This window comes from Crinia signifera, chromosome 2 (genome assembly GCF_055691185.1).
Source record: "Crinia signifera chromosome 2, ASM5569118v1, whole genome shotgun sequence".
NCBI classification, from domain to species: domain Eukaryota; kingdom Metazoa; phylum Chordata; class Amphibia; order Anura; family Myobatrachidae; genus Crinia; species Crinia signifera.
In genome coordinates, this window is record NC_139218.1 from 302975288 (window position 1) to 302998421 (window position 23134).

Genomic DNA, 23134 nt, shown 5'->3' on the forward strand with positions numbered 1-23134 from the left:
GACGGATTTCTCATGTATTTTTTTCTCCTTTATATACAACAGGTATGTCGAGGCCAAACAGAGCACGTGGACCCCCTTCCCCTCTTTTTTCCCATACAGGTGAGTCCAGTCAGGAAGCAATGGAATCAAGGGAGGAAGAAACGGAGACCATTCCTACGTTGGCGAGGAATCCTAACCGGCCGGTGCAGGATGTAGCGGAAAGCCAAGGACAAGGAGTGCAACGCACACAAACAATAACTAAAAGAAGACAGGTACTGTAACTTATGGAATAATGAATATGCACACCAGGATGACATACAATCAAAACCAAACTAATTTTTGTTTAATCATTTTTTCAAAAAACAGGCCACAGATGAGGAACAACCCAGTGGATCGGGTGCACAACCGTCTGCACCAAAGAAAAAAAGAGGACGGAAGAAGAAGGGACCCACAGAGGATGCAACAGCGGAAGAGAACACTCCGTTCACTACAACGGAGAATAATGTTCTGGTGGAATACGCGTACAAATTCCAGGACAAGCTGTTTGGTGTACGCAGACAGGAGACCAGCTTCAAGGAGCGAAAGAAGATCTGGTCATACATTGCTGAGAAGGTACGGTCTACAGCTGTTTACATCCTTTTAATTCAACTTGTTCATAAGGTCCTTTTTCCAGTTTAATTCCAGATTTATTGATGTATATTTTCACTGCCATCATAGGTTACAGCTGTGAGTGGGATGCGGTTAATTTCCCGGCGGTCGGGATCCCGGCGGTCGGAATCCCGACACTGGAATCCCGACCGCCGAAATCCCGAAACTTTCTCCCTCCGTGGGTGTCCACGACACCCATAGAGGGAGAATATAATAGCGTGCCGAGCGTAGCGAGGCACCGGGCCCGCTGCGTGGCGAGCGCAGCGAGCCCGCAAGGGGGGGCGATCCATGTCCCCCCCTTGTCGGGATTTCGGCGGTCGGGATTCCAGTGTCGGGATTCCGACCGCCGGGATCCCGACCGCCGGGATATCATATCGGATCCCTGTGAGTGGCAACCCAAAGGATGCAGACAAATGCCACAAACGATTCAATGACTGTCGCCAGCAAACGAAGAAGAAGATGGGAAAGGTACGGCAACATGGTTTGGGGACTGGAGGAGGCTCTCCATTACATGTGAAATGGCTTCCATGGGAGGAAGTCATCCAGGCCCACTTCAATCCCATCATGGTTGAAGGAGTACCAGGTTCGGTGGAGTCTAATGTACGCCGGGCCGAAGTGTTGAATGCACAGGCAGATGCGATTCCCAGACAGCACAGAAGACGACGAGAGGAAACACCAGCAGGAACCTCTTCGCAAAGACCACAGGAGGGTAAGCATTTGTGATATTTAACATATGAGAATTTTTTTTACACTTTTCAACTTAAATGATTTTCTGACATTTGTATAACAGATGTTCAAGCAGAAAACACAGCAGCTGTAACTGCACCAGCTCCAACTACCATCAACCAGGAAAATCCACCCGACGAATCGACGGCACAAGAGACCTTCACCCTGGAACTTTGTCCACTTAGTCACTTGGAAAGCTCAAATGTGACTGAAGACACCTTCATTGGATTTGAAGGAAGCAGTTTGTCTACTTCCCAGCAAACAGAAGAAACAACAGGATTTTCCATTCAACAACCGAGTTTCCAGCTTTCCAACCTGGATATCGTAGAGGAATCGGAGGAAGAGGAGGTGGATGCAATAACAACACCGCCATTGCAACGTAAGCTATAATCCTTATTTTAAACCTTGTGTTACAGTTATAAAAATGGGTCATTTTGCAGTTTCTCAGACAATCTTTTCTTGATTATTGTAGCGGACTTGCAGCTGATTGAAGACATCCAGCAACGCCAGACTCCATCACGTGTGCAGAGAGTACGTCAAATGGCAGCAGTCATCGAAGACAGCCAGAACCAGTACCGCCTCATGATGGAACAACGGATGACTGCCATGGAGAGGCACCTGGAAACGCTGGCAACATCAATGGCTGACATTGAAAGACGAAGGCAAGAGGACTGGGCAGAAATCGAAAGACGACGTCATGAAGACTGGCTGGAATCCGAACGCAGACGACAAGAAGACAGCAAGGGACTTCGAGAAAGCATTCAGATTTTGACAACGGGAATCTACAAGCTGGTAGAGAACGTCACGTGTCAACAGGAGACCTTGAGGAACATGTCTGCTTGCCAGACTCAAATCTCTGCAAGCTGCATGCTAATTGCCAACTGCCTGAGGACCAGGAATGAACAGGACTACGTGGGACAACAAAGAAGTTCAGACCTAACGACGCCACATCTACACCAGCAGCCTGTGCATCCACCTACATTCATGTATGGTCCATCCCAGTCTTACCAAGGATACTCTGGACTGTACAGCCATCCACCTCCGTCAAGCACCGTCCAAAGGCCAAGCAGACCACCAAGACACTCAACACCTGAAAGAGCATCAACCACCCAAGCACCAGCTGAGGAGGAAGAGGAGCACACATTGTGAACACGGTTGTATATTTCCTTATATATTTTGATTTGTATGTCTATTATCTTAATTCTTACTTATTTATGTTTATGTTCTCATCCCTTCTTTCTATTTTGTTCAATTTTGTGTGTTTATTTAACCCCTGCTTTTACATTTTCAGCTGTGTTCATAAAGGAGTTGGGCGTTACAGATATGCAATGGATGCGCGTGCATGCATTGTAAATTGTTGGGAAATGATGAGAGCTCCTTAACAATGGTGGATGTAATAATGGGCCAAAAAACAGCAATCTGATCCCACATTTTCTTTTTTCCCAAAAATCTTTACTTTTGTTTGTGAAATATGTTATATTGAATGCCAGATGTATCACCATTTTTCCCTAATTTTTTTTTCAGATGTTGCAAAGAAGATTGGTTAGAGTTGAAATCGTGACTCATCTATTTTTGAAGCGGACAGAATGAGACAACATGATCGCATAATGGTGAGTTACAATAACCGTGCACTTGTGTTATCGCACAGGCCAAGCGCTGGACTCCAGCCTTTGGCCTGTGAGATAGAACAACTGCTCTTTGCAAGTGTTTGCGCCAGCAAAGCTCCATTCCACAGGCTCCACGCACCCACCCAACCGTGCACTTGTGTTATCGCACAGGCCAAGCGCTGGACTCCAGCCTTTGGCCTGTGAGATAGAACAACTGCTCTTTGCAAGTGTTTGCGCCAGCAAAGCTCCATTCCACAGGCTCCACGCACCCACCCAACCGTGCACTTGTGTTATCGCACAGGCCAAGCGCTGGACTCCAGCCTTTGGCCTGTGAGATAGAACAACTGCTCTTTGCAAGTGTTTGCGCCAGCAAAGCTCCATTCCACAGGCTCCACGCACCCACCCAACCGTGCACTTGTGTTATCGCACAGGCCAAGCGCTGGACTCCAGCCTTTGGCCTGTGAGATAGAACAACTGCTCTTTGCAAGTGTTTGCGCCAGCAAAGCTCCATTCCACAGGCTCCACGCACCCACCCAACCGTGCACTTGTGTTATCGCACAGGCCAAGCGCTGGACTCCAGCCTTTGGCCTGTGAGATAGAACAACTGCTCTTTGCAAGTGTTTGCGCCAGCAAAGCTCCATTCCACAGGCTCCACGCACCCACCCAACCGTGCACTTGTGTTATCGCACAGGCCAAGCGCTGGACTCCAGCCTTTGGCCTGTGAGATAGAACAACTGCTCTTTGCAAGTGTTTGCAATAAATACATTATTAATTTATTTTATCTGTTTTTAATTACAGGTAGGTTCTACTGCAATCAAATGAAGATTACAAAGTAATGAAAGACAATTGAAATTTCTCAACACTTTTATTTTTAACATGAAACATAATTATGTAATTTTTTTCTAATAAAAAAAGAAAAAAAAGTGGTGTGTCAAGTGTTTAAATTGTTAACAAGGTGTAGATTCATTGCAAGTGTCCATTAATGTTCAGAAGGTATAGCCCTTAGGTATAGGTATAGGTCCAGGGCAAGTGTCCCAAAGGTATAGGTCCAGGGCAAGTGTCCCAAAGGTATAGGTCCAGGGCAAGTGTCCAAAAGGTATAGGTCCAGGGCAAGTGTCCAAAAGGTATAGGTCCAGGGCAAGTGTCCAAAAGGTATAGGTCCAGGGCAAGTGTCCGAAAGGTCCAGGGCAAATGTACCAAATTGTTCTCATGGTAAAGGACCAGGGCAAGTGTTCCCAAATATTCGGAGGAATCTGTAAGACAATTTTTTTTCAACTATCATTTTTATTGATAAGTAGATTTATATTAAAGTACAAATAAGGATGTCTTCCTGATAGTGCGACACTCACCTGATAACAGCAGCAAGTCGACATATAAAGTAGTCATGGAGCACACATCATCAGGTCCAGCCTGTTCGAAAAGTAGGGGGTGACACACATCACTCCACAGCCATTTGGGATCAACCGACGGAAGATGCTGGAAGAAAAAAACAGAAGGTATTATTCCAATTACACAAGGCCCCATTCCTCCCACCTTCCCCATGGGGAAGCGATGCTCACCTGGTGACAGCTCCTGGGAATCAGGCAAGCAGCATCACAACAGCAGGGGTTCCCCATATACACAGGTATTCATCTGTAGGTCCCAAAACCATTCCGCCTGAAGAAGCTAGAAGAGAAAAAGAAGGTATTATTAACATTACACAGGGCCCCATTCCTCCCACCTTCCCCATGGGGAAGCGATGCTCACCTGGTGACAGCTCCTGGGAATCAGGCAAGCAGCATCACAACAGCAGGGGTTACCCATATACACAGGTATTCATCTGTAGGTCCCAAAACTATTCCGCCTGAAGAAGCTAGAAGAGAAAAAGAAGGTATTATTAACATTACACAGGGCCCCATTCCTCCCACCTTCCCCATGGGGAAGCGATGCTCACCTGGTGACAGCTCCTGGGAATCAGGCAAGCAGCATCACAACAGCAGGGGTTCCCCATATACACAGGTATTCATCTGTAGGTCCCAAAACCATTCCGCCTGAAGAAGCTAGAAGAGAAAAAGAAGGTATTATTAACATTACACAGGGCCCCATTCCTCCCACCTTCCCCATGGGGAAGCGATGCTCACCTGGTGACAGCTCCTGGGAATCAGGCAAGCAGCATCACAACAGCAGGGGTTCCCCATATACACAGGTATTCATCTGTAGGTCCCAAAACCATTCCGCCTGAAGAAGCTAGAAGAGAAAAAGAAGGTATTATTAACATTACACAGGGCCTCATTCCTCCCACCTTCCCCATGGGGAAGCGATGCTCACCTGGTGACAGCTCCTGGGAATCAGGCAAGCAGCATCACAACAGCAGGGGTTCCCCATATACACAGGTATTCATCTGTAGGTCCCAAAACCATTCCGCCTGAAGAAGCTAGAAGAGAAAAAGAAGGTATTATTAACATTACACAGGGCCTCATTCCTCCCACCTTCCCCATGGGGAAGCGATGCTCACCTGGTGACAGCTCCTGGGAATCAGGCAAGCAGCATCACAACAGCAGGGGTTCCCCATATACACAGGTATTCATCTGTAGGTCCCAAAACCATTCCGCCTGAAGAAGCTAGAAGAGAAAAAGAAGGTATTATTAACATTACACAGGGCCCCATTCCTCCCACCTTCCCCATGGGGAAGCGATGCTCACCTGGTGACAGCTCCTGGGAATCAGGCAAGCAGCATTACAACAGCAGGGGTTCCCCATATACACAGGTATTCATCTGTAGGTCCCAAAACCATTCCGCCTGAAGAAGCTAGAAGAGAAAAAGAAGGTATTATTAACATTACACAGGGCCCCATTCCTCCCACCTTCCCCATGGGGAAGCGATGCTCACCTGGTGACAGCTCCTGGGAATCAGGCAAGCAGCATCACAACAGCAGGGGTTCCCCATATACACAGGTATTCATCTGTAGGTCCCAAAACCATTCCGCCTGAAGAAGCTAGAAGAGAAAAAGAAGGTATTATTAACATTACACAGGGCCCCATTCCTCCCACCTTCCCCATGGGGAAGCGATGCTCACCTGGTGACAGCTCCTGGGAATCAGGCAAGCAGCATCACAACAGCAGGGGTTCCCCATATACACAGGTATTCATCTGTAGGCCCAAAAAACTATTCCAACTGAAGAAGCTAGAAGAGAAAAAGAAGGTATTATTAACATTACACAGTGCCCCATTCCTCCCACCTTCCCCATGGGGAAGCGATGCTCACCTGGTGACAGCTCCTGGGAATCAGGCAAGCAGCATCACAACAGCAGGGGTTCCCCATATACACAGGTATTCATCTGTAGGTCCCAAAACCATTCCGCCTGAAGAAGCTAGAAGAGAAAAAGAAGGTATTATTAACATTACACAGGGCCCCATTCCTCCCACCTTCCCCATGGGGAAGCGATGCTCACCTGGTGACAGCTCCTGGGAATCAGGCAAGCAGCATCACAACAGCAGGGGTTCCCCATATACACAGGTATTCATCTGTAGGTCCCAAAACCATTCCGCCTGAAGAAGCTAGAAGAGAAAAAGAAGGTATTGTTAACATTACACAGGGCCTCATTCCTCCCACCTTCCCCATGGGGAAGCGATGCTCACCTGGTGACAGCTCCTGGGAATCAGGCAAGCAGCATCACAACAGCAGGGGTTCCCCATATACACAGGTATTCATCTGTAGGTCCCAAAACCATTCCGCCTGAAGAAGCTAGAAGAGAAAAAGAAGGTATTATTAACATTACACAGGGCCTCATTCCTCCCACCTTCCCCATGGGGAAGCGATGCTCACCTGGTGACAGCTCCTGGGAATCAGGCAAGCAGCATCACAACAGCAGGGTTTCCCCATATACACAGGTATTCATCTGTAGGTCCCAAAACCATTCCGCCTGAAGAAGCTAGAAGAGAAAAAGAAGGTATTATTAACATTACACAGGGCCCCATTCCTCCCACCTTCCCCATGGGGAAGCGATGCTCACCTGGTGACAGCTCCTGGGAATCAGGCAAGCAGCATCACAACAGCAGGGGTTCCCCATATACACAGGTATTCATCTGTAGGTCCCAAAACCATTCCGCCTGAAGAAGCTAGAAGAGAAAAAGAAGGTATTATTAACATTACACAGGGCCCCATTCCTCCCACCTTCCCCATGGGGAAGCGATGCTCACCTGGTGACAGCTCCTGGGAATCAGGCAAGCAGCATCACAACAGCAGGGGTTCCCCATATACACAGGTATTCATCTGTAGGTCCCAAAACCATTCCGCCTGAAGAAGCTAGAAGAGAAAAAGAAGGTATTATTAACATTACACAGGGCCCCATTCCTCCCACCTTCCCCATGGGGAAGCGATGCTCACCTGGTGACAGCTCCTGGGAATCAGGCAAGCAGCATCACAACAGCAGGGGTTCCCCATATACACAGGTATTCATCTGTAGGTCCCAAAACCATTCCGCCTGAAGAAGCTAGAAGAGAAAAAGAAGGTATTATTAACATTACACAGGGCCCCATTCCTCCCACCTTCCCCATGGGGAAGCGATGCTCACCTGGTGACAGCTCCTGGGAATCAGGCAAGCAGCATCACAACAGCAGGGGTTCCCCATATACACAGGTATTCATCTGTAGGTCCCAAAACCATTCCGCCTGAAGAAGCTAGAAGAGAAAAAGAAGGTATTATTAACATTACACAGGGCCCCATTCCTCCCACCTTCCCCATGGGGAAGCGATGCTCACCTGGTGACAGCTCCTGGGAATCAGGCAAGCAGCATCACAACAGCAGGGGTTCCCCATATACACAGGTATTCATCTGTAGGTCCCAAAACCATTCCGCCTGAAGAAGCTAGAAGAGAAAAAGAAGGTATTATTAACATTACACAGGGCCTCATTCCTCCCACCTTCCCCATGGGGAAGCGATGCTCACCTGGTGACAGCTCCTGGGAATCAGGCAAGCAGCATCACAACAGCAGGGGTTCCCCATATACACAGGTATTCATCTGTAGGTCCCAAAACCATTCCGCCTGAAGAAGCTAGAAGAGAAAAAGAAGGTATTATTAACATTACACAGGGCCCCATTCCTCCCACCTTCCCCATGGGGAAGCAATGCTCACCTGGTGACAGCTCCTGGGAATCAGGCAAGCAGCATCACAACAACAGGGGTTCCCCATATACACAGGTATTCATCTGTAGGTCCCAAAACCATTCCGCCTGAAGAAGCTAGAAGAGAAAAAGAAGGTATTATTAACATTACACAGGGCCCCATTCCTCCCACCTTCCCCATGGGGAAGCGATGCTCACCTGGTGACAGCTCCTGGGAATCAGGCAAGCTGCATCACAACAGCAGGGGTTACCCATATACACAGGTATTCATCTGTAGGCCCAAAAAACTATTCCAACTGAAGAAGCTAGAAGAGAAAAAGAAGGTATTATTAACATTACACAGTGCCCCATTCCTCCCACCATAACCATGGGGAAGCGATGCTCACCTGGTGACAGCTCCAAAGTAGCATAAGTTCAACAAAATGATCGGCAAACAACAAGGAACAACCAAACTAGTGGGCCAACAGATGTAAACAAAAAGAACCACGCCAAATAAACTCTGAAAAACATGAAATAAAAATATAGATAGCATTAAAAAAATATATTTATAAAAAAATAAGAAACTATGGAATAAAAATACTCACAGCGTGAAAAATAAGTCCGGATGAGTCGAGCTCTCGCTGTATCTCGTTCATTCATACCGGTGTGCAAATCTGTAGAAAGGTCCCCATGCCGGAAAACCTCGGCATCTACAGTCACCGGCAAACGGTTTGCGATACAAATGTTGTGTAGCACACAACAGGCATTAATTATACCGCAAACCTTCGCCGGTGAGTATAAAAGGGCTCCACCGGTCTTGTCTAAACATCTGAACCGGCTTTTAAGGACACCGAAGGTTCGCTCAATTACAGATGGGTCTTGTCCCATCTTTGCAGGGGATGGCGCTGGCGTCGCCAGCCGCCATCCCCCGCCAGCGCCATGGCGACGGTGAGAAGCGGACGCGCGCGTCCCCTTCCGACGGCGCTTCGATGCGTTCCCCCGGGTCCCCGCCGGCTTGCCGGCGGTAACCCGGGGTCCCCGCCGCCTGCCCGCACCCCCCACTAACCCCCCTAGCCCTGTCCGTCTCCCTGAGGCGGAGACGGACAGGGTTTCCGTCGCGCTAGCGACGGAGACTGAGACGCGCGTGCGCGTGAGACGCACGCGCGTCTCAGTCTCCTCGCTGGCGAGGCTGCTGGCGGGTCGCCAGCGCGTACGTTCTGGCGACCCGCCAGCAAGGATGGCAAAAGACCCATCTGTACTGCCCTCGCTGTCGTATGAGCCTTTTGGTAGTTTTCTGCAGCTTCGCCCACCGGATCAGACAATGGGGTCAGGAGCCAGTCCTTATTGGGATAACCGCCATCACCTATATCAAAAAATGAAAAAATACAATTGTAGATATTTGTATTGCAATAACAAAAAAAAAAAAAAGGAATAGGCTACTCACCTAACAGCCAGCCGTCCGGCATTCGACCGTGCTCGAAATCGGCATACAAGGCAGACTGGCTTAAAATGAACGAGTCGTGGGCCGACCCAGGAAAACCCACGAGTAAATCAGTAATTTTCATTCGGTGGTCGCAGACCACCTGAACGTTCAGTGAGTGAAAATGTTTTCGATTGCGAAAACACTCCTCACTTTCACGCGGTGGTCTGAACGCCACATGGGTGCAGTCGATCGCGCCCAGCACATTGGGGAACTTCCATTTTGAATAAAAACCAAATCTGATCTCATTCCAACCGCTCTCTTGATCTGGGAATTTTATAAACTGGGTCGTCAATTTGCGGAATGCCTTTATGACCTGGCCTATACAGCGCGAAAGGGTCGGCTGTGAGTATCCGCAGGTTTGGCTCAAAGTGGGCTGGAATGTGCCCGACGCAAAAAAATGCAACGCACCCAACAGTTTCTGGAAACCGGTGAGTGCGTGATTGCCCCGTCCCCGAGCGACCAGGTCTGGCTCCATGAGATCATAGAGCATGTGGATTGCCTCAGACGAAAGGCGATAATTAGATATCACCTCCGCCTCGGTGAGATCACCCAGTTCACGCCTACTACGAAAATGGCGTGGACGTGGGACTGAAACCCGCACTGCCTCACCTAATGGAGCTATCGCCGAAACACTAGTGCCATCATCCAAATCTGATTCCTCCTCCACGCAGGCATTCAGCATGAACGTGACAAAAGTGTCCCTAAACAACTCCATAACTGTAGACAGTGTTAAGAAATTGCAGACAAATGCAAAAAAACGCAAATTACCCTGAAAAAACGTTTCCAAACAGCAGACTGCAAAAGCTGTGTTATCTCCTCAAAGGCCAAACGAAGGAGTGAGGTGGGGAGGTGATTCATGGGTAAAAAACGTGTGGAGAATCATGGGTAAAATAATGCATGCTGGGTAAAAAAAAAATAAACTTATAAATCAGATATATATTTATAATGAACTTGGAGAACAAAATGAACTTGAAGGAAACTCAAAATAAATTAAAATACACTAGTACAGTTTATATTAACACTGCAAAATGCTTATTGCATGAATTCAGAATACTTTTCTCCATGAAAAGATGACGAGGGATACACGGAGAGGCACGGAGAACTTTACCTAGAAATTTATTCTCCATCTTCGCATTGAATACACTCATGGAGAGTGACGGCGAGAGACGGAGAATCTACATGTAAAATCCCATTGACAACACGCGGAGAGTGGCGGCGAGTAAAAGACGGAGAGCACGCAATAAATCACTGTTCTCCGACGGCGAAAATGTCACATTGAATAGGGTGGCTCGCCTTTGGAGAAAAAAAAACTCTCTCCACGGCGAAAAAAGCACAAATTCTCCACAAAACACGGAGAACTTTTCTCATTGAATACTGCCCATAATCTGGACCATCTTTTGACAGCCAGGTTCTGGCAATCATCAGCTTGGCTAAGGCACACATATTAAATATATATGCCTTGTCAAATTTGTTCATTGTCATATCTGTACATATGCTCAATATGCAACTTTTGGGGTTTAATATAGATTCGGGGATACCAGTATTCACAAGTGTGTTCATCACTTTACCCCAAAAGGTGTTTATCACAGCACATTCCCAGATCAAGTGCCAAAATGACCCTATCTCATTTTTACATTTGGGACATAGGGAGGATGTCCTACCCCACATATTTACCAGCCTTGTCATAGACAGGTAGGATCTGTGCAAGATGTATAGCTGCACTTGTTGCGTTTTAATCGAATTTGTCGCGTGTTGCACCGAGGCCTTAGCCATTTCCCATTCACCTGTCCGGAATGACCCTACATCTACTACCCATTTTTCACTGAGTTTATCCAACCCATCTGTACACATCGAATCCAATATCATGCCATACATCCTAGAAACCCCTTTCTTTTTTTTCCCCCTTTTGTAGTTCTTTTTTAATTAGTGAGATCGAAAAATGTGGTGTTTTTATAAGGCTGTTACCATTCTCCTCTGTTACCCACTCTTTTATGTGCATTAGCTGCCCTGCTAAATAATACACTCTAAAATTGGGGAGGGCAAGCCCGCGTTGCTCCTTTTTCCGCATTAACGTGTTCAGCTGTATTTTAACCAGGGTTGCCGACCCTCCCGGAATTTGCGGGAGTCTCCCGAAAATCAGGTCCCCCCTCCCAGCCCCCGGAAGGGTGGGCAACCCTCCCGGAATCAGGGGGACCCCCACTGAGCCCCCCCCCCCCCCCCCCCCCGATCGTGGCATTTAAATGCTGCAATCCGCGGGTCTCAGAGTAGGGGGCGGAGCTAAAATGGCACAATCGTTATTTCGGCTATTTGTCATAATGGGGGCGGGGCTTAATGACGTCACCGGTAAGCCCCCGCCCCTGAACTCGTAATGAAAGATTCCTCTCCGGGCTTCTCCCGGAGAGGATTATATGCAAGTCTGCAACCCTGATTTTAACCCTTTTATTATTCCAGATGAATGATGATACTAAGCTATTTATCTTTTTAAATAGCGAGACTGGCAAGTATACTGGTGACTGCTGTATAACATATAACAGCTTAGGCAAAACAATCATTTTTATCAGGTTGATCCGACCCGTAACCGTAATCATTAATTTTCTCCAAGATTTAAGTTTTACTGCAATAAAGTCCAATAGCGGTTGCACATTTAGCTGGCTGAATTCATAAGGATCTCTTGATATTCGAATCCCGAGATACTTAAAGGATTCAGTCCAGCCGATCGGCAATATCTCACGGGGCTCGTTCGCTGGATGTGGCTTCAAAGCAAGTATACTAGACTTATTTATATTAATTCCAAATCCAGAATACTTGCCATAAGTTTCAATTAGGCGTAGCATCGTAGGTGCTGAGTTTGCATAGTCTAGTAGGAATATCAATAGATCATCGGCATATAATGCTATTTTATCAATACATGGTCCAGCATCAAAGCCTTTGATTTCAGGGCAGGATCTTATAGCACAAGCCAAAGGCTCAATCGCCAAAGAAAACAGGCTTGGGGACAGGGGACATCCCTGCCTTGTCCCCCTGTGAAGGGGGAAGGCAGTGGACGTCCATCCATTAACTGACACTCTAGCTGTTGGGCTGCTGTATAATATTGGTGTTCACCTTATGTAATTTGATCCAAATCCAAATGCCTTCATGACTTCCCACAAATACACCCATTCAACAGCATCGAATGCCTTGATGGCATCTAAGGACATTATTGCTGAACTGTCTATAACATTTTGTGGAATCTGGATATGTCTAAATACCTTCCTTATATTTATAGAAGTTGATTTACCATGTAAAAACCCTGTTTGGTTATGGTGGATGATTTTTTTCATATGTCTATTGAGCCTTGTCACCAGTATCTTTGCCAGTATTTTTGCCTCTGACGGAAGCAGAGAGATGGGTCTATATGCCTCGGGGTCAGTAGGGTCTTTTCCTGGTACTTATGTATTATCTGGGCTCCCATGTTAAATGCACCTCATTTTTTCATACCCCTACTATCCAACTATGCATGGAGTTGATTTTATATAGTGTGGCGAGCGCAGCGAGCCACCGTGCCCGAAGCGTGGCGAGCGCAGCGAGCCCCGCAAGGGGACGCGGTCTCATAAGAAAAACGGGAGCCCAGATATTACATAAGTACCCTTTTCCTTGCTTAAGCAAGAGTATAATTCTAGCCTCCATCATGGTCTGAGGGCATTGCCCTTTCTCAAAACAGGAGGAAAAAAGTTCCATCAACGGGGGAGGGGGGGGGCAAAAAATGCAGCATATTTTTTATAGACATCGATGGGTATACCATCTAGGCCCGGGGCCTTACCCCCCGGCAGTGCAGAGATAGCCTCCATTACCTCTTCTATTTTTATGGGGGCTTCAAGATCATCCCTATCCTCCTCCTGTAGGGTTGGCAGTTTAATACTCTTTAGTAAGTTCCGTGTTTGTACCTGATCGAACACGGAATTTGATAGGTACAGTGTTTCAAAGAAATCCCTAAACACTGCACCTATATCACCAGTTTTGTGCTGCATTTCCCCATTCTTATCGAGGATCTTATGGATGGAGTTTGAAGGGTTGTCAACATGAGCCAGATATGCCAGATAGCTACCTGCTTTATCGGCGTTGGCGTAAAATTTCTGCGAGCTAAATTTCATGTGTTTTATGTTATCGGTTTTTATGTGATCTAGCCACTTATTTCTCACATAATCCCAGGCTATTTTTGTTTCGGGAGTATCCGTAGCCAGATAACTTGCTTCACATTCATTACATTTTTTTTCCAGATCTATAATAATTTGTCTATTTGTTCTTTTAATTTCACCTGTTTTTTTTTTTTTTTCAGGGTACCTCTTACATACGCTTTGAAAGCATCCCATGTTATCATATCGGGTGCTGACCCCCTATTGATATCCCAACACTCCCCCCATTGTGCGATTAATCCTCCCATTACTTCAGTGTTAGTTAACCATGTAGCGTTAAATTTCCAGAAAACACATCCTTTATCAATATTATCCTCTATTTCTATTTCCAGGGGAGAGTGGTCTGAAATGCCTCTGGTTTTATAACCCACTTCCAACACTGACGGTAGCAATTCTCTAGATATCAAAACCATGTCAATTCTAGAGAAAGCCATGTAAGAAGCAGAAAAAACATGAATATTGAATTGCGTCTGGATTTCTAACTCTCCATGGGTCCACCCATCCTAAATCATTGATCAGATTACCAAAATTTTCTGGAGCTACTATTAATGCTATTTCCCATCTGGGTTTTCTTCCATCTGTCAAGTTTGGGGTCAAGCACATTATTAAAATCCCCTATGCATACTATTGGGGCCTCTGGTACATTTGCCACAAAATCAGCTGCTCTTACCAATACATCGAAGGTAAAGGGAGGTGGTATATAAACCGCAAGTAGTTGCATATGCTTGGTGTTGATCACACAATCCAAAAAAATATACCGACCATTTGGGTCAGCCTTAACTCTATTACAAACAAATGTTACAGATTTTTTAATTAAAACTGATGTACCCCGTGCAGAAGATGTGAAAGGAGCATGGTATGCATGACTCACCCAGGCTCTTTTTAGTGTATGTAATTTTACTCCTGTCAGGTGAGTTTCAGTTAAACACACTATATCTGCTTTACTTTGTCTAATCTGGCGCATGACCAAAGAGCGCTTTATCTTGTCGTTCATGCCCCGAGTATTCCATGTTAATATACGGACCATTTATTACTTAGGTGATTTCTAATGCATAAGAGCTTTTACAAAAGTGGACTTTCTCTATATTCACATCACGGCATCACATGCACTCAGGACATCTAATATCCATCTGCAAACTTACCCATCCGGAAAGCAATCCGAGGCAGTTTTTGGACTATCATCAGTCATCCAGGTCTACCATCCTTCCACTCAGAGGAACCTATACCATCTTGGACTCTGTTTATGAGACACATTTGGCCACCTGGTTATCTGCTATTCATGGGATCCATTGATTGATGTCCGCATGGTAATATGCCTATACAAATGCCAGCCTGCATTGTGATGTATTCTGTATATTATTGAATGTCCACAAATTTTATTATATTTTTTATTATTATTCATTATCAATTTTTTTTTTTATTCAGTAATTTTTATTAAATTTTTTACATTTTTTAAACAGCGTACTCCGACAGAAGCAAAATAGACAGGTAGCGTGTGGGAATATCTTGGGTATACAAAGGAGAATGTGTACATAATTAGGATTAAGGCAACATTGTCACTCTTTACCACTGTAGATGAATAATGCAACCCGAAGGCGCCATCCGGGCATACATAGCAGGAGATAATAGAACACAATCACAGGGCAAATATTTGAATGATACCTCAGTCCCATAAAGAAGAAAAATAACGGAGATTATTTATCTGTCGGAGACTCTATCCTACCCCACTATTTCTATTAAAATAAAATAGACCTCCCCTAAAACCCAAAGCAAACCTCCCAGATAACCCCCCACCCTGTACAACCCAACCCCAACTAAGGCGTACCTGGATCCCAGTAACAATCCTATACCCACCCTAGGGTATCCCACTAAACCTACCCTACACTAAACTAAACATATAAATCCCCCTCACCCCCCCCCCCCCCCCCAATAAGTAAAGAGAGCGCAGGATATTAAGAAGCAAATGTGTTGAGGGCTTTACACTTAGGACCCTGAATCAGGCTAAATGTGTCCATCTCCCCCACCCAGATGCCCAAGTACAATATACTATACATGTTCAACAGGATATATAAGGACTATTGTCATGGGGCACACATGAAATTCTGAGCTGCCGCATGTAAAACAATAAGCTGAAAAAATGAAAAGAAAAAAGAAACATCTTTCTAGGAGACAAAATTGGAAACAAAGAATGGGTTAGACATAGTGGAATATCCAAATCACAATATGATGTGTAGTGTTAGTCCGGCCACTTTTCAAACCGAGGAAAATAGAAGCAGAAAAGGCCAGGTTTTCCGTCTTCATCAAAGGGAAAGGCAGGATAAGTTCCATAATACGGATATAACCAGATCCAAGTATTGGTATAGTGAATTCTATGTATATGAGGCAGAATGAAGCATGCGGCAGCATAAATGAGACCCCAAGGCCGGGCAATAGGCATATTTTCAAGTATTGAGATAGGACTCTGTGGGTAATTGTCCCGGATATCCGGAGTGGCAGAGACCATGGAAGTTGCGGAGACAGTACACCTATATGTAGTGCCATCAGGCACTGCAGCATGTGCAGCATCGATGCAAGAAGAAAAGGTAATATCCTGCTGCAGATCAGTAAGTTTAGCTAAAAGCCTGTCAGCAGAGGAGGCAATAGCTTGTAAGATATGGTATACAGAAGCCTCCATCTTGGGCTTGGTGAAAGGAGGAGACAAGGGAGCACTCTCAGTCACAGGATATCTCCAAGGGGAAATGGGGACGGCTAGCACGACCCAGCAGTGTATCTGGATAGGCAGCAACAAGTCCTTTTACACTTTCACCCCTCTCAGTATAGGTATTCCAAGGAATATATCAGAGAGACAAGGCTTTACGGAGTCACATATAATAAGCAGGTGCGCTTTGCCAAAGAGCCAATTAGAGATTAGGATATTTGTACTCGGGTCTGTCCCTCATTACAATGCCAGGCGTCACCAGGTATATACAGCACGTACCTGCAGGTGTATTATAGAGAGTCCGGAGTGCTGGCAATGGACACCGCAATAGAATCCGGAGTGCTTGCAATAGACGCCACAACCCCAGAAGCACACGGGCAGGATGGCGCCCACTCTCCCTGCGCGGCCCGCGGCAGCGCTACCCGAAGGGGGGCGCTCCCCGCTCTGTATACAGGGAGTGGTAGGCACCTGTCACTCCCGCCCACCACACCAGCCGGAGAGGCAGCGTCAAACGTGGTGCCTCTACAGTACAGGAGAAGGCCAGCAGTGTCCGGGGTTCAGCATATATGTAGGCCTCAGCCCCCACTACCTCGAGTCCAGCAGCCAGGTGGTCCCAGGGATCCACCAGTGGGGGTGCAGGACGGTCAGGAGGGTCTCCCACGCCTGTTGTAGGAATCAGGGTCCACGTTGGCAGCAGATCAGGATAAATTTCAGGATGTATAAAGGGAGCTCAGGAGATCTGCTGCCTACTCCATAGACGTCCAGGCCACGCCCCCCTATTCATTATCAATTTTAAATTGAATTCCATTATTTCAGCTCTAGTATTTAACTTTAAGAATAAAATGTCATTGTAAAGGAGACCGTTCTCACCATTTTTTTCAGCCTGCGCTGGTACACTATCCCTGTTTTTTACATCTGCCCACCTGCAGTGCACATGGTTTTGTCCATCTACTGTAAGAAGGATTTTGTCAGAAAGAATGAACCAGAATAAGGCCCCATGTGTGCACACCTTTAGGGATACTTAGAACCTCAGCAATTTGCTGGTATTTGTACACAGCCACTAGAATTTGCAAATATGTTGGTGGGCATCTGAGTATAAATCCAGGCAGTTGTGACATTTGCATATTTTCATACAGTCGCTGCTCTAAAATGTGCAGCTGCGAATACATTTGCATACATCTCTGATGCAGGCCCTATATTTTAGAAATAGACACAAAACCATATTTGGATGAATCATTTTCACTCGGCATTCCTGGCTAGCGTTTAACAGCAACTCATCTGGGATCTCAGTACTTTCTTCATTGTTAAAGTAAAATTAAACTACTCATCACTACTTTCTTTTATCCCTACAGACATCTTACTAATTAGCTGATCATTAGCAGCTGGCTGCTTGCTGTTCCATTATTGCCAGTATGTACAGTACTCATATCTTAACTGTTTAATCTATACAGTATATATTTTTTTCTAAATCACTGGTTTACTAATGTGCCAGCAAACCTAAAAAACATTATTATCTAGATGAATCGATTTTTCTTGTCTTTTTTACTCTTACCAGGCTCTTAGGTAGAATGAAGTGTGGCCTGATGTTGAATCCTAGTGAGAACATTTCCAACCACTTACAGTACATTTCATACTGTTCTAGCTCAGCTTTTATGCTTTTACAGGTAGAGCATAAAGCACTCCATCCCCTGATTGCAATTTATCAGGGCTCACAGAAAGTCTAATGCTGTAAAAACAAAAAAAGTCTAGAAATACAGCTTGGTGGAAACATAACTGTTAATATACCCAGAGATTAATTGTGGATTGGGAATAGATTGTTAGAATGATAATAACATGATATATTACATTTACATACAGCAATATGGTAAACTCTGCACTGTACAATGTCTGTTTGCAATAAAATAAATTTCAAGATGAGACCTCCATGACTCAGACTTGTTTTACCAAAACATCTGGGGGATCTGTAGGCCAAGTCAACACCTAGAACTCATTGGCTTTTTCCTCCAACCATTCCTGATGAGCCTTTGCAGTGAGGCAGGGATGAATTATCTTGCTGAATGAGGCCACCCTCATCAAGGAACCATTGTCATCATGGCACATACTTGGCCTGCAACAATGTTTACTTAGGTGGTAAGATAACATAGCTGCCAGGATCCAAGATTTCCCAGCAGAACATTACCTAGAGTATCACACTGTATTAGCTGGCTTGCATCCTTCCTACATTGCATTCTTGTTCCATCTCTTCTTCAATTAAATGACCTGCATACATCCAGCCATCCACATGATGTAAATGCAACGTAATTCATCAGATAAGGCCACCTGCCATTGCTCTATGGTCCACTTCAAATGCTTACAGTATGTGCCTTTTGTAGGTGCTTTAAGCTTAGGTCAGGTTGTCAACAGGGATCAGTTTGTGGCTACGCTGCCCCATGCACAGCAAAGTATGATCCATTGGGTGTTCTGACACCTCTCTTTCATAGTCTTTTGTGGGATAGGACCAGAAAGATTAGCATTTCCCCACTTCGCATATCAATGAAGCTTGGGCACCAATAAACCTATTGACGGCTAACCATTCATCCTTCCTTGGACTACTTTTGTTAGGTACTGACCACTGAATACTGCCTGCCATTTTGGAGATGCACTGATTCGGGCTAGCCATCACAATTGGGCCCTTGTATGAATAACTGATCTTTTAAGCTTGCCCAAATTTCCTGTTTCAAACACATCAACTTTTTTGCTTCCTAATATATTCCACCTCTAATCTTGCAATAACAATGAATGTGTATTTTTTAGCATGTATTATATTTATACCAGCCAGTGGCTGTATTATAAGGAAAACCTCAGAATTATTTATCTTTTTTTTATATTTAAAAATGATATTGAAATGTCATTTATTATTATTATTATTATTATTATTACTATATGCTGCTGTTATACTTTTATGTTTAAGCTGAATGGATTTGTTTTGTAATTATAGTTACAGTTCCAGGTCACGTTTTTATTTGTTAGCTAGCACTTTAGTATTCGGCTACCTTTGTTTGGGTAATAATAGTTTGGGTGATATTACCATGTGATGTGCTATCACAGCTTGCCCCGAAACTAAGCTGGTGGAAAACATGAGCTGCTATTTACTAAATAGATTATACAGTACTAGATCGAAGAACTGATTTTGCCCACTATATATAAAGCTATTACTTTGCTTATGATGCTAGCACAGAACAATAGGAGAAATCAATACTTCATTTATCAGTGCTTGTCCTCACCTCACAAAAGACCAAATAAACACCATCAACATGCTGGTAACATCTATTGTGAAAAAAACACGAATAACACTTATATCATTGAAAGCTGAAAACACACAGTGATATATTCTACAAAAAGAAACATTGCCTCCTTAATCTTCCTCATAAATTTCTTTCGGAGTCTGATATTTCATGTACACAATTTTCATTTTCTTCTGCCTTCAATATTGCAGCCACGCAATTGCTTAGTATTTCATAGTACACCATTTTTTACATTTTATTTTCTGGCTGCATGTTGTAACCACTCAGTTTACAGCTGATCCACCTACGATAAATTTTAATTGATGGCCTTGATTAAAAAAATACAATAATATTGAAGATAATGCCACTTGCATTTTGGTAATTAGCAATTATAGCCAACAAAATTAGATAAATGCCTTGGCCTGGTAATGTAGCTGACATCTTACCTTGTGTTCTTTCCTCGGCTGAGCATATCTCTGCTACTGTACATTATTCTACTTGGAAAATGAATATGACTTCTAAGCCTAGTTGGATTGATAGAGGTATTGATGCCCTTGCTAAATGATCTCATTCATCCGCACATCTATTCCAGTCACAATGCTTAGCCTGCCCCACAGCTAGAAAGTTGCCCAACTCCTGGAGTTTAATACTAGTAAAGAGATTACAACATCTGTTTTTGCTAATTTCAGTTTCTATCAACATAATTAATAAGTGCACTGAGCATGTATCTTCATTTTTGTGCAAATATTAAACAGATGTTTTGACAGTACAGAATGTACTGCGTGTTTTTTTCTTGGTGTCAAAACAAGCTGTTGAGCCTTTTGTTCTCTTGGCAGTAATTTACAAGTTCTAATTATGCACTGGGCAGAAAATGTGCACTAAACCTAAAAGGATACAATCCACTGGTACTGCAGGAACATTTTATGTCAGCGCACAGTGATTATTAATATGCTTCCTATCTCTGCTGGGCAATGTTTCCTAAATTAACATTTGATTATGTAGCCAAGACTAATGAGTAAAGGGGAAGGGGGTCAATTTAGTTTTTGCATAACCAGTTGTAGTAACTAATTAAAGGTCCGTACAGGAAAATAAAACTCCACTAAAGCCAATATTATCAAAATCATTATAGATGATCACAGTGTGGGGCAAAATTTACTAAGATGTTGAAATACGACCGATGCCAGGTGTGAATTTAATATGACTATTAATATGACTTATTTCAGGGGAAATATGAATCGGTTTTTCTGAAAGCCTGCTCCTGATTGGACGCTAGACGGCCAATAGCACCATTTGGAGTGAGAGGCGCTGAATGTAAACACTACATTCAACGTTTATCGCTGTTCATATTGGCATGGGTTCTCAGTTTGTTTTTTTGCCAAGTACCTGGGTGCCTACAGGTAACAAAGAGGATGTGATCCATGTGAAGGAGCTGTCAGTATAATTTCCTTCAACAGATACCCATATGAAATCTGGACCAGAGGATGGATACCTACGTGTCAAGATAGGTAAGTATCAGTACTGTATCTATGGTATATATGTAATAAAGTTATACTTTACTGGGGTGTCAGTGTGTGTTTATTTAACTATTTGCAGTGTTGTGGAACTACAAGTTTCGGTGGGCTCTTTAATGCCCCGCATGCTGAGACTTGTGGTTCTTTAAGCCCCTGCAGCAAGTGAGTCCCATAGTTCCACAACAATACATTATAGTTTTTTAAAACACAATGAAAGGGGGTGAATGTTTTGGCTGGAGGAACTTGTATAAAATGTTTCCCCCAGCTGTGGCATTACTCTTCTGGCTTGTTGGGCAAAAGGCCCAACAAGCCAGCAAAATACCAGGACCGGTTCTGGAGCCTGGTGCACTTAAATTGCTCCCTCAGTTTCACGAACCAGAACCAGCTCTTTGAGCTCAGGGCTGGTTATAGCCATGGGGTTACAATATTTTTATTTTAAATTATTTATTTATTTGTAACATTTTTTTACACTGAAGCCTACATGGATCTGACTGATCCATGCAGGCTAAAGCCAAATACGACTGGAAAATAAGGAGTATTTTCCAGGAATATTTTCGCGGCAATTAGCGGCTGTATATTACAAATGGTCGCTTAGTAAATTAGGAATCCCCGTTCAACTGAATGCTAATTCCTACTTGTACTCTTTTGATGGCATATGCATTTGCTCTCATGGGCTCACTCTTCCTCTTTTATGGGTTACGCTGGTACCCTTAAGACTCGCACTTTTCTACGGCGGTCCTATTGGTGGCCACAGTTAAGAAAGGATGTAACAGAGTTGGACACACACGGAAACACATCTCCAAGGTTTTCAACACCATCTGGGTCATTGTTGACAGATTCTCTAAGATGGCCCATGCTATACCTCTCTCCAAGCCTAGTGCTCCTCAGTTGTCTAAACTATTCATCACTGAGGTTTTTGGTTTACACTAACTCCAACAGGAAATAGTCTCAGATCGTGGCTCTCAATTTGTGGCAAAGTTTTGGGAGGTACTCTGTTCCACTTTAGAAATTAAACTGCATTTCTCTTCTTCATGTCCACAAATAGATGGTCAAACTGACAGAGTCAATCTGGACCTAGAGACTTTCTTGAGAATCTTCATGTCCTCCTCTTAAGACGAAGGTTGGATTACCTTCCTTTTGCGGAGTTCGCTCATAATACTTTATATAACTCCTCCACCAATTCCATTCTTCAATAATTATGGGTTTCATCCTTGTGTACCTTCCTTTTCACCACTTTCTGCTCTTAAAGTGCCCACCGCAGACTCTACCCTACAACAATTCTCCAAAACTTGGGGACAAATCCAAGTCTGTGCTTAAAACCTCACAAAGATATAAGTATTTTGCTGATCGAAAATGGTGGGCTGTTCCTAATTAAAAGGTGAGAGATCGAGTCTGGATATTCACCCATAACCTCAGATTCAGGATTCCAACCAAGAAATTTGCTCCAAGATTCATTGGCCCGTATCCAATTGAGAAAGAACTCAATCCTGTATCCTAAAAGGTTAAGTCACAACCGCAAAGTCTTCACAGTGTCTTTATCTCATCTTCAGAGCCACAGCCGCAAAGTCTTCACAGTGTCTCTATCCCATATTCCAAGCCACAGCCGCAAAGTCTTCACAGTGCCTTTATCTTGTCTTCCAAGCGACAGCTGGAAAGTCTTCACAGTGTCTCTATCCCGTATTCCAAGCCACAGCTGCAAAGTCTTCACAGTGCCCTTCATCCCCATCTCCTAAGTCTCAGTCTCAAGTTTTTGTCTATTGGTCTCCTAGCTTCCTTATTTCATATGAGAGTTATTAGACCGGAGTTCCGTTTCTTGCTATTTGTACCATTGAACTGTTTGGGAAATTTCTTCATTAAAACCCATTCAAGCATTCTTCAGTGTTCTTCCAGAGTTACTTCAGTCTCTCTTCTATGAGTTAACATGAGCTTCCACCTCACTGCCGCATCCCCAGCACCACCTCACCCT

General features: G+C 44.5%; 1 protein-coding gene and 2 long non-coding RNA genes across 4 annotated transcripts; 1 reads left to right on the forward strand and 2 right to left on the reverse strand.

Moving 5' to 3' along the window:
• LOC146058521 (uncharacterized) lies at positions 1-3492 on the forward strand. The gene is made up of 6 exons (XM_083170809.1): positions 1-251; positions 346-591; positions 697-719; positions 957-1336; positions 1418-1732; positions 1826-3492. Exons 1-6 carry the CDS (start codon positions 45-47, stop codon positions 2500-2502), a joined length of 1848 nt encoding a protein of 615 aa, XP_083026935.1. The 5' UTR covers positions 1-44; the 3' UTR covers positions 2503-3492.
• A 403-nt stretch (positions 3493-3895) lies between these two features.
• LOC146059075 (uncharacterized) lies at positions 3896-4585 on the reverse strand. The gene is made up of 3 exons (XR_014470139.1): positions 4520-4585; positions 4310-4436; positions 3896-4213 (listed from the first exon to the last, which is right to left on the reverse strand). It is a non-coding gene; the product is annotated as an uncharacterized LOC146059075 (long non-coding RNA).
• A 1291-nt stretch (positions 4586-5876) lies between these two features.
• Positions 5877-8898, reverse strand: LOC146059077 (uncharacterized). 2 transcript variants are annotated; one of them, XR_014470141.1, is made up of 5 exons: positions 8647-8898; positions 8449-8561; positions 8261-8367; positions 6016-6122; positions 5877-5934 (listed from the first exon to the last, which is right to left on the reverse strand). It is a non-coding gene; the product is annotated as an uncharacterized LOC146059077 (long non-coding RNA). The 2 variants fall into 2 exon arrangements; XR_014470140.1 differs by having other exon boundaries at positions 8449-8898.
• Between the last annotated feature and the right edge of the window lie 14236 nt (positions 8899-23134).

Excerpts from the sequence above, each read along its gene's own strand:
- LOC146058521 (XM_083170809.1), top strand. The coding sequence starts at position 45 with ATGTCGAGGCCAAACAGAGCACGTGGACCCCCTTCCCCTCTTTTTTCC. Across the intron at positions 592-696 it reads GGTCATACATTGCTGAGAAG|GTTACAGCTGTGAGTGGGAT; the intron begins GTACGGTCTACA and ends CTGCCATCATAG. Across the intron at positions 1,337-1,417 it reads TTCGCAAAGACCACAGGAGG|ATGTTCAAGCAGAAAACACA; the intron begins GTAAGCATTTGT and ends TTTGTATAACAG.